The sequence below is a fragment of the Ovis canadensis genome, chromosome 15 (assembly GCF_042477335.2).
Source record: "Ovis canadensis isolate MfBH-ARS-UI-01 breed Bighorn chromosome 15, ARS-UI_OviCan_v2, whole genome shotgun sequence".
In the NCBI taxonomy this organism is placed as follows: domain Eukaryota; kingdom Metazoa; phylum Chordata; class Mammalia; order Artiodactyla; family Bovidae; genus Ovis; species Ovis canadensis.
In genome coordinates, this window is record NC_091259.1 from 51,705,168 (window position 1) to 51,719,577 (window position 14,410).

At 49.2% G+C, this 14,410-nt stretch overlaps 1 protein-coding gene across 17 annotated transcripts in view; it reads left to right on the forward strand.

The window, feature by feature from the left end:
- The window catches only part of DENND2B (DENN domain containing 2B), a 167,496-nt gene that overhangs the window by 130,966 nt on the left and 22,120 nt on the right, over window positions 1-14,410 (forward strand). For all 17 annotated transcript variants that reach the window (XM_069554462.1, XM_069554473.1, XM_069554466.1 and 14 more), the window contains 2 exons: window positions 2,410-2,546; window positions 13,501-13,652. In XM_069554462.1, the coding sequence (XP_069410563.1) occupies window positions 2,410-2,546; window positions 13,501-13,652 (289 nt within the window). The remainder of the gene's footprint in view (window positions 1-2,409; window positions 2,547-13,500; window positions 13,653-14,410) is intronic.

A 14,410-nucleotide genomic window follows, 5' to 3' on the forward strand; every position in this document is an offset into this window, starting at 1 on the left:
GTCTGTCACACCCTGCTGAAATGTTTGCTTTGTCTTGTGTGTGTGTTAGTCACTCAGTCATGTCCGACTCTTTGTGATCCCCTGGACTGTAGCCCACCAGACTTCTCTGTCCTTGGAATTCTCCAGGCAAGAATACTGGAGTGGATTGCCATTCCCTTCTCCAGAGGAACTTCGCAACTTTGTCTTTAGTCATTTATTTCTAGAAAAATCTGTCTAGAGCCTGCTGTGCACCAAGCCTTTGTGCTGGTCAGGGGGACACAAGGGTGCATAAGATGTGGCCGTTGCATTCCAGGTGTTGGTTACCTGGCACAGGAGATAGGTGCACAAATACATTATAGATGCTGTGCCCCGTACCTAGATCCGTAGGCACGCAGAATGCTCCCGAAACCCAGAGAAAGAGGCGTCTTAACTGGGGAGTGAGGGAACCCTCCTCAGAGAGGGAGCTGCTGAGCTAAATTTAGGAGAGCAGGAAGTACACAGCCAAGTGGAAAAAGGGGATAAGAGAAGAGAGTACTTCAGCCTGAAGGTTTTACACATACACACCCACATATTACATTCATAATGTATACATCCATCCATATATGGTGGAGTCACTTCAAATAAGAATTAACAGCAAAGTTAAATCTCTGTTCTTAGGGGAAAAAAAAAAGAATCTGTTTGAAAAGCACAGGCTGAGGATGAGTTAGTAAGTTTAAATCTGTTGTGCCAAAAAAAAAAAAAATCTGTTGTGCCTTGTACAATTCTCGTATTTAAAGTACCTTTTTATTTTAAAAAATATACAAGCCATATATTTCTGTCATTCAACCAAAAAAAATCTTTTTAAAAGTCTGGAGGAGAAACTGACTATATCCGTCATCATGAAAGACCCTGTGCTGGTCCTCGATATGGCACCTTCCAGAGGGATTTTCAAGGATAATTTGGCTGAACATGGCTTGTGTCATTTGCTGACCTGAGAACTGCCTGCAGGAGATGTTGACTCCACTGTATATGTTGCTGAAGGCTTGATCTCACACCAGCAGCGGCTTGCAGGCCAGCTTTCAGAAACCTCTGTGCTCAGCCATTGGGTATTTAGCTGGTTGAGAAGTCTGGGCCGGAGACAGAGATCGGGGAGTTATCATGGTAGCAGTGGTAGATACAGTGATGGTTGTCAGTATGGGGCTCCCAGAAAGTGCAGGGCGAGAAAGAGAGCCCTGAAGGCAGAGCTCTGAGACTGTGGCATTGGAAAGGCAAGTGGAAAAGGGGACCCCTCACAGGAGCTTGAGAAGCAATTGAAAACTAGGAGGGCCTGTGTCATGGAGGGCAGGGAGGACAGCCCTGTGTGAAGTGTTCAGCTGTGATGAAGGCTGCATAGTAACCACGCAGCCAAGGACACTTTTAGTCCTAGACTTGTACTCCAGGGCCCTCGGGGTGCTGTTTATTAAACATGAGAGAAAGGACTGCATCAGCTGAAAGATCCAAGGGTACTCAAAGATGAGGAAGGTGTTAGTGGGCCAGAGGAGGGATTCAGTCAGTGCCTGCACTTTTCTCCCTCCCGGGGAGGCACCCGCCTTGGAGAGCAAGAGCATGTAGCTCGGCCAAGCCTCCCTGTGAAGAAGAGGAGTAGAGGGTAGCATGGGCTCAGCATGTCTGAGAAGCTAGCTAGCTGTGGTTTGGGAACCCTGCGGGAGAGGGGAAGGTTATTTGGGGGGTGGAAAGGGAGCAGATCACTAACCGAAGGGAAGGTAGGTCTTGGAAATAGCTTCTGGGGGCAAATTGCCTTCCCAGTTCCTTTCAGAAGTGGTGTGATTTGTCTTGAGGGCTCAGGCCCTTCTCATTTCAACGAACCAGCTGCTTCTGTGACCCCTGAACAGCCCTGAGCATCACCCATCCAGTGTTGAGCCCTTCCTGCCTGCTCGGTGCCTGAGCAGGCCTCAGATGCAGACATGGTGTGAGTCTCTAGACCAGACGAGGTCATGGCAGATACTTCTCAAAAATTATGTTCTCCAGGGCTTGGAGGCCCAGGTCAAAACCTCAGACCCTGCAGTCTGACAGCCTGCGCGAGTCTTACCTCTGTCACTTTATCTCCTTGGGCCTCAGGCTAGTCCATCGTAAAGTGGCACGATACCTAGCAGCAGCAAGTGAAGATGAATGGGCGAACATGTGTAGAGCATCAGACACAGCGTCTGACACGTGACATCCTTTTCAGCTATGATAGTTGTTATTGGTGTTAGTTGCAGGCACCCAGGCTGGGGCCTTTCAGACCATTTATCTCTTCATTTGGATGGTAAGTTTGGATCCATCTTGATGCTTTGCTCAGTGGCTGGTTTAGTGAGGAGGACCTCCAGTCTTGGCTGTTGCTCTTGGCCATTCCCTTCCAGGGCAGTAGGGGTGTGGTTCAGCCAGAATGACTCATACTCTTGTCATCCACAGAAAATCCTTTGAGTTTGAGGATGCATCCAGTCTCCAGTCCCTGTACCCCTCTTCTCCCACTGAGAACGGTACTGAGAGCCAACCCAAGTTTGGATCCAAAAGCACTTTAGAAGAGAACGCCTATGAAGATATCGTGGGTAAGCAGGGGCCGAGTGGCGGGCTGGCTCATCTGTGGTGTGCACTGCTGCAGGACAGGCACTCCCAGGTCCCACTTCATTCTCTCTGGGCAGATGTGGCTCGACTTCTGGAACTTCTCAAGAAAAGGGGCATCAGAGAAAGAGGCTTACCAAAGACTGAGCCGCTGAGAGATTAAAGCCTGGCTTTGAATGAATTGGAACCCAAAGGACTCCTGGGACCACGAAAAGGGGGAACCACACTGTCCCTTTATTTTTGAAAGTCTCTGGAGTCCAATAGGTGCCCTTTCTTAGCTGTGTGTCCTTAAGCAAATCACTTTTAACTTTTCTGAGACCTTTTCTCTTATGAAATGATGATTTTTTAAATTTTTAATACTTAGTAAGTTTATATTAAAAAAAAAAGAGTCACTAACTAGCAAATGATGGAAACATACAGTTGACACTGGCAGAAATACTTGGGGAGGTGGGACAGAGGTTCAAGAGGGAGGGGACATAGGTAAGCCTATGGTTGATTCATGTTGATGTTTGACAGAAATGGTGATGATATTTTTATGGTAACAACAATAATAATAGTAGTAATATGCAAGATTACTGTTAGGATTAAATGAGATAAAATAGATATCAAAGTATCTAGCATGATACCTGGTCCTTAATATGTATCTCTCCTACTCTTCCCTTAAAGTAAGTATGAAAGTGTCCGAGATTTCTCTCTGCTTGCAAGTTGGCAAATCTAGTCTGTTCAGGTTCGCAGATAATGGCAGAAGACAGAGGTGCTTGGATCACAGAGGACTTTACTACTCGTGCACAATGGGCCACATGAGCTTGATGTTCACACAGGTTCCCCTTGCTCCGCAGTCCCATGGGGCAGTGTGGGGGAGGTCCAGGTAGAGGCTGTGCACATGATGGGTCTATTATGTCGCAGCCGAGGAACCTCAAGCTTAGGAAACCCCAAGCTTTTCCAGGGGCTGCTGGCAAACCTGGTCAACCTTTGCCCCATAAGCAGACATTGTCCTTATTATTCTGGTCAGGAAACAGATCTGCCTCTGCCCTGGAGGGAGACTCTATCCTCCCAAGGCTGATGCTCTATAAACATCTTTGAAAAATACTTGGGAACGATGAATTTCTCGTGCTCAGGTTGGAAATGTAGAACACCATGGAGAATTGTCCTCCAGGTACTGAGAGGATATTGTGTTGGCAAACTTGCATCTGAGCATCAACAAAAAGCAATAATAATAATAGTCAAGGCTCAGTCAGTTCAGTTCAGTTGCTCAGTTGTGTCTGACTCTGCAACCCCATGGACTGCAGCACGCCAGGCCTCCTTGTCCATCACCAGCTCCCGGAGCTTACTCAAATTCATGTCCATCATCGGTGATGCCATCCAACCATCTCATCTTCTGTCGTCCCCTTCTCCTCCCACCTTCAATCTTTCCCAGCATCAGGGTCTTTTCCAATGCATCAGTTCTTCACATCAGGTGGTCGAAATATTGGAGTTTCAGTTTTAGCATCAGTCCTTCCAATGAATATTCAGGACTGATTTCCTTTAGGATTAACTGGTTGGATCTTCTTGCTGTCCAAGGGGCTCAAGAGTCTTCTCCAACACCACAGTTCAAAAGCATCAGTTCTTCAGTGCTCAGATTTCTTTATAGTCCAACTCTCACATCCGTGCATGACTACCGGAAAAACCATGGCTTTGACTAGATGGACCTTTGTCAGCAAAGTAATGTCTCTGCTTTTTAATAGGCTGTCTAGGTTTGTCATAGCTTTTCTTCCAAGGAGCAAGCGTCTTTTAATTTCATGGCTACAGTTCCCATCTGCAGTGATTTTGGAGCCCAAGAAAATAAAGTCTCTCACTGTTTGCATTGTTTCCCCATCTTTTTGCCACGAAGTGACAGGACTGGATGCCATGATCTTCATTTTCTGAGTATTGGGTTTAAAGCCAACTTTTTTACTCTCCTCTTTCACTTTCATCAAGAGGCTCTTTAGTTCTTCTTCACTTTCTCCTTAAGGGTGGTGTTATCTGCATATCTGAGATTATTGATATTTTTCCCAGCAATCTTGATTCCAGCTTGTGCTTCATCCAGCCGAGCATTTCTCATAATGTACTCTGCATATAAGTTACATAAGCACAGTGACGATTTATAGCCTTCATGTACTCCGTTCCAGATTTTGAACCAGTCTGTTGTTCCATGTACAGTTCTAACTCTTGCTTCCTGATGCTTCTAACTGCTGCATATAGATTCTCAGGACGCAGGTCGGGTGGTCTTGTAGTCCCATTCTCTTCAAGAATTTTCCTCAGTTTGTTGTGATCCACACAGTCAAAGGCTTTGGCATAGTCAATAAAGCAGAAGTAGATGTTTTTCTGAAACTCTCTCACTTTTTCAGTGATCCAGCGGATGTTGGCAATTTGATCGTTGGTTCCTCTGCCTTTTCTAAATCCAGCTTAAACATCTGGAAGTTCATGGTTCGTGTACTGTTGAAGCCTGGTTGGAGAATTTTGAGCATTATTTTGCTAGCATGTGAGATAAATGCAATTGTGCAGTAGTTTGAGCATTCTTTGGCATTGCCTTTCTTTGGGATTGGAATGAAAACTGACTTTTTCCAGTCCTGTGGCCACTGCTGAGTTTTCCAAATTTGCTGGCATATTGAGTGCAGCACTTTCACAGCATCATCTTCCAGGATTTGAAATAGCTCAACTGAAATTCCATCACCTCCACTAACTTTGTTTGTAGTGATGCTTCTTCCTAAGGCCCACTTGACTTTGCACTCCAGGATGTCTGGCTCTAGGTGAGTGATCACACCATTGTGGTTGTCTGGGTCGTAAAGATCTTTTTTGTATAGTTCTTCTGTGTATTCTTAGCACTTCTTAATGTCTTCTGCTTCTGTCCATACCATTTTTGTCCTTTATTGTGCCCATCTTTGCATGAAATGTTCCCTTGGTATCTCTAATTTTCTTGAAGAGATCTCTAGTCTTTCCCATTCTGTTGTTTCCCTCTATTTCTTTGCATTGATCACTGAGGAAGGCTTTCTTATCTCTCCTTGCCGTTCTTTGGAACTCTGCATTCAAATGGGTATGTCTTTCCTTTTCTCCTTTGCTTTTAGCTTCTCTTCTTTTCACAGCTATTTGTAAGGCCTCCTCAGACAACCATTTTGCCTTTTTGCCTTTCTTTTTCTTGGGGATGGTCTTGATCACTGCCTCTTTTACAGTGTCTCAAACCTCCATCCATAGTTCTTCAGGCACTCTGTCTATCAGATCTAATCCTTTGAATCTATTTGTCATTTCCACTGTATAATCGTAGGGGATTTGATTTAGGTCATACCTGAATAGTCCAGTGGTTTTCTCTGCTTTCTTCAATTTAAGTCTGAATTTGGTAATAAGGAGTTCATGATCTGAGGACACAGTCAGCTTCCGGTCTTGTTTTTGCTGACTCTGTAGAGCTTCTTCATCTTTGGCTGCAAAGAATATAATCAATCTGATTTTGTATTGACAATCTCTACACATGTCCATGTGTAGAGTCTTCTCTTGTGTTGTTGGAAGAAGGTGTTTGCTATGACCAGTGCATTCTCTTGGCAAAACTCTGTTAGCCTTTGACCTGCTTCATTTTGTACTCCAAGGCCAAATTTGCCTATTACTCCAGGTGTTTTTTGACTTCCTACTTTTTGCATTCCAGTGCCCTATAATGAAAAAGACACCTTTTTTTTGGTGTCAGTTCTAGAAGGTCTTATAGGTCTTTATAGAACCATTCAACTTCAGCTTCTTCAGCATTACTGGTCAAGGCATAGACTTGGATTACTGTGATATTGAATGGTTTGCCTTGGAACGAACAGAGATCATTCTGTCATTTTTGAGATTGCATCCAAGTACTGCATTTCAGACTCTTTTGTTGACTATGATGGATACTCCATTTCTTCTAAGGGATTCTTGCCCACAGTAGTAGATATAATGGTCATCTGAGTTAAATTCACCCATTCCAGTCCATTTGAGTTCCCTGATTCCTAAAATGTCAAAGTTCAGTCTTGTCATCTCCTGTGTGATCACTTCCAATTTGCCTCGATTCATGGAGCTCACATTCCAGGTTTCTATGCAATATTGCCCTAGTCGAGGCTAGGTTGAGTTTATTTTGGGGTTTTATCTTAATTCTGGCCAAATTCTCCTCAGCGAGGGCTTCCGTTTTGTTCAAGTGAAGTGTGTGTCTCAGCACAGGTCCCCGAGAAGTCTGCGTCCATGCACTTGACCTCTCCTGCGCTCCTCCCTGTCTTGTTTCTGCCTTGGGCCTTGGGCTGAAGACCATAGTCCTAAGGAGTGTATTCATGCTAAGTTGCTTCAGTCATGTCTGACTCTTTTTGACCCCATGGACTCTAGCCCATCAGGCTCCTCGGTCCACAGGATTCTCCAGGCAAGAATACTGGAGTGGGCAGACATTCCCTTCTCCTGGGATCAAACCCTGGTCTTCTGCCTTGCAGGTGTATTCTTTACCTTCTGAGCCAATACATAGTTTCCCCAATTACTTTTGATAATGATCTTCTACCAGAGTGGTACAATTGTTTACAATTGATGAACCAAAATATCATTATCATCCAAAGTTCATAGTTTACGTTAGGTTTCACTCTTGGTGTTACACAGTATATGTGTGCACTAAGTCACTTCAGTCATGTCCAACTCTTTGCAACCCTATATACTACAGCTCTCCAGGCTCCTCGGTCCATGGGATTCTCTAGGCAAGAATACTGGAGTCGGTTGCATGCCCTCCTCTGGGGATCTTCCCCACTTGGGGATTGAACCCACGTCTCTTAGGCCTCTTGCATTGGCAAGCTAGTTCTTTACCACTAGTGTCACCTTGGAAGCCCAATGAGTGTGTTACAGAGAGGAATGGCCCGAGTGGAGAGCCCCCAGATAAGACCGTGGGACCCTAGGAAGAGAGTCATCTAATCCCCTGTTTGATCTGAGTCGCCAGGTTCCTGCTTTTCTCCTCACAGCCTGACTACTCCAGTGTGTCTGGGGAGCCAGCAGCAGTACTCGACCCACACAGGCACTGCTTTCCCAGGGTCGGGGTGTATTGGATGTGGCCGCCTGAGGCTCAGTCCTCTCTGAAGGTCTGTGGGAGCGAGATTCCCCAGAACAGCAAAAGGGCCTGGGGAAGGAGGCCCCTTCGGTTACCACCTGGGAGAAGCTTTGTATTTATGGCAACCCAGAGCTGAGCTCGGTCAGGAACTGTGGGGGACCGAGGCACAGCCCCATCTTCCTCCCCACTCCAGAGCAGGGTGCACTCCTGTCTCCTTTGTTCTGAGAGAAATCCTTATATGTCACTGCTGCCTGGGACCCTGGAAGCAGCCGGGGTGGCTGCTGCGGTGGGCAGGGCAGGCTCCAGCTTTCAGCTGTCCCCCTCAGGACCCACGTGCTGCCGGCACTGGGGCCTGAGCACTCTCTTCTGTGAGAATGCTCTGCAGCCCTCTTGGGACCTCACTGGGGAATGCTCTTGCATCATCTGAACTGGAATAAAAGAAAGGGATGCTCCGACTGTTTCTCCCTGTCCAGAGCTCCACAATCACAGGGTTCTGTTTGAGGTTATTGGGGGGCTGTGCATGTAGTGTTGGGGGATGGAGCGTGGTGTGAGGTGAGAATTTTGGAGGCACTGTTCTGGGCAACAGAAATGTTCTCAAGTGCTCCTTAGGTTAGAGGTTAGAAGGGGTAGAGGGAGACAAGTGTTGTGTTTGGGCCTTGGCCTCTTCACTCGGTGGAGGGGACTTCCTGCCACTTTGAGGTATTGCGTGAGAAGGCCAGAAAATAGCAGAGCAGTTTGGATGCCTCTTAGATGGACAAGCTAGAAGCCTGAGTAAGGGCTGGGCTGAGGTAAGGCTGGAGCCGGGACATGTTCCCTACCTGCTGAGCTCACTTCCGGATCTTTGGAGTGCTGTGTAGAGAGGACGGGGTAAGAGAGGATGGCAGGGAGGGCCCCCCTGGGGTTCTTGCTGCCCTGGTGCGGTGGGGATCAGGTGAGTTTCCAAATCTCTGGCTGTTCAGTGCCCTGGGTGCGTTTTCCTCCTTTCTGTCATCACAGTAGCCCTTGAACTTCTAGACCTGCCCAGGGAGACCAGAAGGAAATTCAAGGGAGGATGTCTGGTTGACTTACCCTTTCTCCTTCCCTGGAGACAGTCCAAGAATTAGGACCCCTCAGAGGCTTCCGAAGGGGGCCCTCGTTGCTGAACTTTGAGTGTGACTTTCACTTTTGCCTCGGACCGACCAGAGCCTGACTTCCCGGCAACCTTCTCTCTCTCTGTTTAGCCCAGCCTGTGCTCGGTGAGGCTGAGGGTGCTTTGGTTTGGATTATCCAGTTTTTGCCGCCTCCCTTGCCCGGGGACAGACAGAGCTTTGTTTCGGGTGTGTGATAATGGGGCTGTGGCAGGGAGGCGGGAGGTGGTCAGAGAGCACCCACGCTGAGTTTTTATCTTGGGGGCCAGCCCATCGGTCTGGAGTTCCTGGTCTATAAGAGGCCAAGTGCCAGTTGGTCCAGAGACTAATGCGTCTTCTCCATGAGCCCTGGACTTGCAGCGCCTCCCGCCTATACCCGGCCTGATGCCTTGGGAACCGGGGTGGGATACTCCAAACCAGGCTGACATTTACCCTTCTGATTTGCAACACAGTGGTCCCGAAATAAAGTTAGACTGCTGTGTCTCTTCTAGGGGCTGTTCCTTCTCGCCTGTCCAATTTGACATCTGCCTCTGGAAGATGCTGCTGTCCCACAAAGCCTTATAATCGTTGGCATTCTGAGCCTGACACTCAAAAATGCGCCCAAGGAAGCAGCTTGTTAGAGAGTTATGTGGAGTGGCCTCGGCGCCTGACCAGGGAGCCCAGGCTGCATTCCTGCAGAGATTCCCACTCCCATCAGCTCGCTGGGGCTGAGGGAGCGTTTCCAGGAACTTGAGTGGGGTGGGAGCTGGGGACAGAGCCAGTCAGCCTTACTGCAAAGCTTTTCGAGCGTCTGCTCTTTCTGCCTTCTTCTCTCTTGTGTCCCAAGGCTGGGGGACAGTGAGGATCAGAGGCACAAAACAACTTGTAGTCTGTCGCCCAGAGGTGTCATCCAGGGAACAGTGCCTGGGCAGTTGGGAAATGGTGTCCAGCCTTGGAGGGTGGGGAATGGCTGGACCCTGAGAGCTCCCCGTCTGTGCTGTGCATTGCTGGGGAGCTGGGCCCTTCATCTGGCCCTCTCTCCTCAGTGCAAGGGAGGAGAAGAGGCTGAGAACCAGAGAAACAGCTGGTTGGACACGGGAGAGGGTTGGGGAGGGAAGCTGCAGACCCAGAGCCCTTGCCATGGGTGTGGTCTGGGAAGCTTAAGATTTGGAGAAATTCTCAGTGTGTTGACACAGACACGCACCCCTTCTCTAACTGGTTCTTCCACTTGTGTGTGTGTTGGGGGCTGGGGTGTTTGGCATCCATGGTTAATGACCACAGGAGACATGGGGAGGCATGGGGGCAGGGCTCAGTGGGACTAGGTTCTTCCTTCAAGAGGATCCCCGTGATAGGTTTGGGCTCTGACCAAGCCCCTTATAAAAAAAAGTGCAAAGCAGAAATTCTTGGCGATGCCCCTGTCCTTTGTGTCATCAGCAAAGCTGGGAAAGGGTGAGACCTCTGGCTTCTGCAGCTGGGCTTGATGAGATGGGGCTGCTCTGGGCCAGGCCTCGGGGATGGAGGCCCCACCTCTTCTCCACCTCCCAGGGCGGCCTGGAGCATCCTTGAGGGAGCTGAGTGGGCAAGAGAGCGGGGGAAGGTCTTCAGGTCTGCCAGGTGTCCCGCCTCCCATCCAGGCCCTGCGGAGTCTTCTCCAGGTTTCTCCACTCAGCTGCAGCTTCTTCAGCCTCACTGGGGCTCTGTCCCGGAGGAGGGTTCTGAGCCAGATCCCCAGCCCTCCTGGTCTCCCAGCTCTGAGCCATCGCTTTGGGGCTGACTGGCTCTGGGCCTTGGGTGCTGCTTGGTCTCTGCACATCCCCATGCTCTTGTCACCCTTACTATCTGGACAGATGGCTGGGTGGGTTTCTATGTGGCAGCTCCAGGAGGGTCATCAGAACAGTCCAGAAAGTGGGGTGTCAGAGGTGCATGGGGCTGTGAAAGGCTCATGCTAAGGCTGGGGAGGTGGGGCTTGGGCCAGGGCCAACCTTCATTTCCTGCAGAAATGATTAGTGGCCTGGTTATATCTGAGAGGCTGTTGAACGTAGCTGGAGAAGAAAGAGGCTGTTTCTTTCTGTTAGGCTGGGCAGGCAGGAGGAGCAGGCGTTTGGAGCTTTCCTGAAGTTTAGTTTCCAGAGGCCATACCAGGCTTGAGACCCTGGTGTTCCCAACTGTTTTCAGTTCTCAGATGATCACTGATATGCATCTGTGACTGTCCCAGCCTCCGTCTCCTACTTCTGTTTCTTGGAGCTTTGGCTTTTGCACTGATGTTCAAAGGGAAAAGAAGGAAGGGAGAGAAGAGGAGTGAAGGAGGGAGGAAAAGAGAGTTTGCCTCAGGACTCGTATCATGGTGCTCAGAAGCCATTAGGAAGTTTAGGGACATCGTCTAAAACTGGTTCTTAATGGGGCAGACGCGGGTGGGGGTATAGTTTCATCCGTCCATCGATATCTACCCATCCATCATCCACTTTTCCTTTGTTCCTCCTTTTCTTCTTCTTTCCTTCCATCCATCATCCATCTGTCCAACTCATCGTCCATTTATCCACCTATCTGCCCAGGGGACATTTGACAGTGTCTGGAGATGTTTTTAGTTGTTTGGTTGAGGGGATACTACTGTCCTCTAGTGAATGGAGGCCAGGGGTGTCACTGAACACCCTATAAATGCGCAGTACAGTCCACCACAACAAGAATTATCCAGCTCCAACTGGAGCAACTCTGATCTAAAGCAGTTGAGACAGGGTCATCCTGTAGGCTGGGGAAAGATGATAAGGACTCTGGCTGGTCATCCAGCCCAAAGCAGTTTAGATTTGATGAGTCTGGAATACATGCTCTCCCTGCCCCCATCTGCTCTGTCCTGTCTCACAGGATAAGGAAGATTGTGTCCTGACTCAACAATCTTTGGTTCCCTAGCCTCACCACTACAGGACCTATGTTGGCGAGGGACCAGGAAATACAGTCTATCCTGATTCCTCCCTGAGTGCCCGCGATGGGGTGGGCTATAGAAAACATGCAAGGGATGTCAGGTTTCATATTTGGCTTCGTGAGGCAGGGCTGCTGGGTCAGCTCTGCTTAGTCAGGGCTCTGGAATGGAGAGAAGTCATTTTCATGGCATGACTGTTACGGGAAAATGTCTCTGCAGTTGCTGGGGGCTCTGCCTGGTGTTGAGAATCACTTAATCCAGTCCCAAATCCTTCCTTGACCCGTCTTTGACTCATTCGTTTACAGAGATCTGTACGGCTCCCATGGCAGTCTAATTAGCCGTGACTGAAATCCCCCCTTCACAGCCCCCCTGCCCCCACACCTCGGCAAAGACATTTCCTAAATTCATGGTGGTTTCTCATGATAGTGATAAAAATGAGATCTGGTGGAGCTCTTGGTTTTGGCGATTGAAAACTCTGAAGGCATAGAGGATTTGGTATCTCTCCTGTGTCCTATGCGAGGAAAGTTCACACTGCCAGGGGCCTTGTGTTGAGTCTGTTGCTTTTTCTTCTGTCTGCTCCCTGAGAAGTGGCACCTGAACTCCTCTATGGTGGGAGGCACAGGGAGGTGTCTGTGGGGGCCCAGTGGTCCCCCAGGCTCATCCTGCTGCTTAGACAGAGAAGTTGGGGCGAGCCCTGCTCTTGGTGTACAATACACCTCCAGCAAAACAGTATTCTGGCCACTAGCACCTACGTCCCAAGTAGTGGTGTTGGTATAGAGCAGAGGCTGGGGAAAGACAAGACAAGGGGAGTGGAAGGCTGTATTCACTCGCAGTCCCTATGAGCCTTGTCACCACTGTGATTCTGCCACATAACTGAGCCAGGACTCACCTTGCTCATGGTATTACTGCTTTTTAGAGAAGTCCAGGTGTATGTTGGCGGGAGGATAGGGCTTGTAGGAAGGGGTTGCCCTTCAAGGGCAGGAATGGACGGCGCTTTTTGGATTTTCTGTGGTTTCCTGGTAGTGCCAATGCAGTGCTCGTGAGGTTGGAAATGAATCCTGAGAAGAGAAGCAAGAATTCCCCCCAACCCCACCCCACCCCACCCCCAGCCCAAACTCCCTTCAGACCTTTCACATCTCTCGAGTGTCCCAGCAGAAGAGTTTATCACAAAAGGGGATTGATGACCAATTGCTTTTTGCTGAGGTCCGTGGTGGAGGAAGTGCAGTGACGCTATAGTCAGAGCAGTTCATTGAACAAGTAATACTGAGCGCTGGCTACCTGCTAGTCACTGCTCCAGTGCCGAGTTACCTTAGTGGACCAGACGAAAGCCATGTCCTGAGAGAGCTGTTGCACAGCGTGCCGGTGAAACGCAGGTCTGGTGCAGCCTGGTGCCGCCCGGCTCCCTGGAGTCCTCCACACCCACGCCCAGAGGTGGTCCTCAGGGAGCAGGGGGTGAAGAGACAGCTGCGTGACCTCTGAAAGCCTTTCCTGCCTTGAACTGTATATCTCCGGGGCTTTCGCAGAGGACGGACTGGAGCCAAGAAAAGACGCCTGCTGTTGGCTTTGTCCTCTGGCTGGGCACAGGCACGGGTGGCTGAGCCAGTCTTGTGCAATCTTTGAATTTATAAAGCAGAGGCCAGACAAGGCTGAGCTGAATTGGGGGTGGGGGATGGTGGTTCGGCTTCTGGACTCGGAACCAGGCTCTGTTTGTAGCCTTCCCACTGCAGACTGGCAGCTGTGTGACTCATGAGCTGAAGGGCCCGGCAGAAGCCACTGTCTTTGGCTCACAGGAATTCTGCTTGTTTATTTGTGTGTGTGTGTGTGTGTGTGTGTGTGTATTTCCTTCTTTCCTTCTCTTAACTTTTCCTCCTCTGCAGGAGATCTTCCCAAGGAGAATCCGTATGAGGATGTGGACTTAAAGAGCCGAAGAGCAGGACGAAAACCCCAGCAGCTGTCTGAGAACTCCTTGGACTCTTTGCACAGGATGTGGAGTCCTCAGGACAGGAAGTACAACAACCCACCCACTCAGGTAATGGCAGCCCTGACGCGCGCCTGTAGGGTCAGCTTAAGGCCAGGGCCAGCTTCTGCTCAGGCTTTTTCCCTCACTAGTGTTGGGCAGAGGTGACATCAGGGAAGAGCTCTGTGTTCAGGGACCTCTGGCATGTCGACATCCTTGTGGACAGTCGAGATGGGCTCTTAGGGGGCACCCAGTCCCACCTTCTTCCCTTTACTGCTGTAGCTCTAAGCTGTGAAACTAAGGTAGGAGCCCCTTTAGTCTCCTGTCTAATTATGATTTCTCCTCCTCTTCCTGGAAGCAGGAAGACAGGGCCTGAGTTGGTGTCTTAAAATTCTGAAGAGCTGATCTTAGCCCTGGCATTTAGGGGCCAGGGATAGGCCCAGTAACTGGATTTGGAGAGCCACATAGGTATCTCCAGGACCTGGAAGTGCTCCCATTGGATAAATGGCTGAGTGGATGAGTCTCTGAGGAATGGACTGATGGAGGCAGAATGGGGAGAAATATGGAGAGGCAAAGGAGCTCTGAGTCTGTAGCTTGTTCTGGCTTTGTCCACGACAGACAAGAGGCTGGAGGATGGAGATCCTATCTTGGACCTCCCAAAGCAATGCTGATTCTCCTAGAGATTTTAGAGCACTGGCCAGAGAATATAAAAATTATTTCTTCTGGCCTTGGAGTGACATGATTGTTTCTATAAAAGGTTTACCTTTCTAATGTGCTCTGTTCAAATAAACGTCCACTGAATGTGTGTTTCCCGACCAATTGGGTAGGAA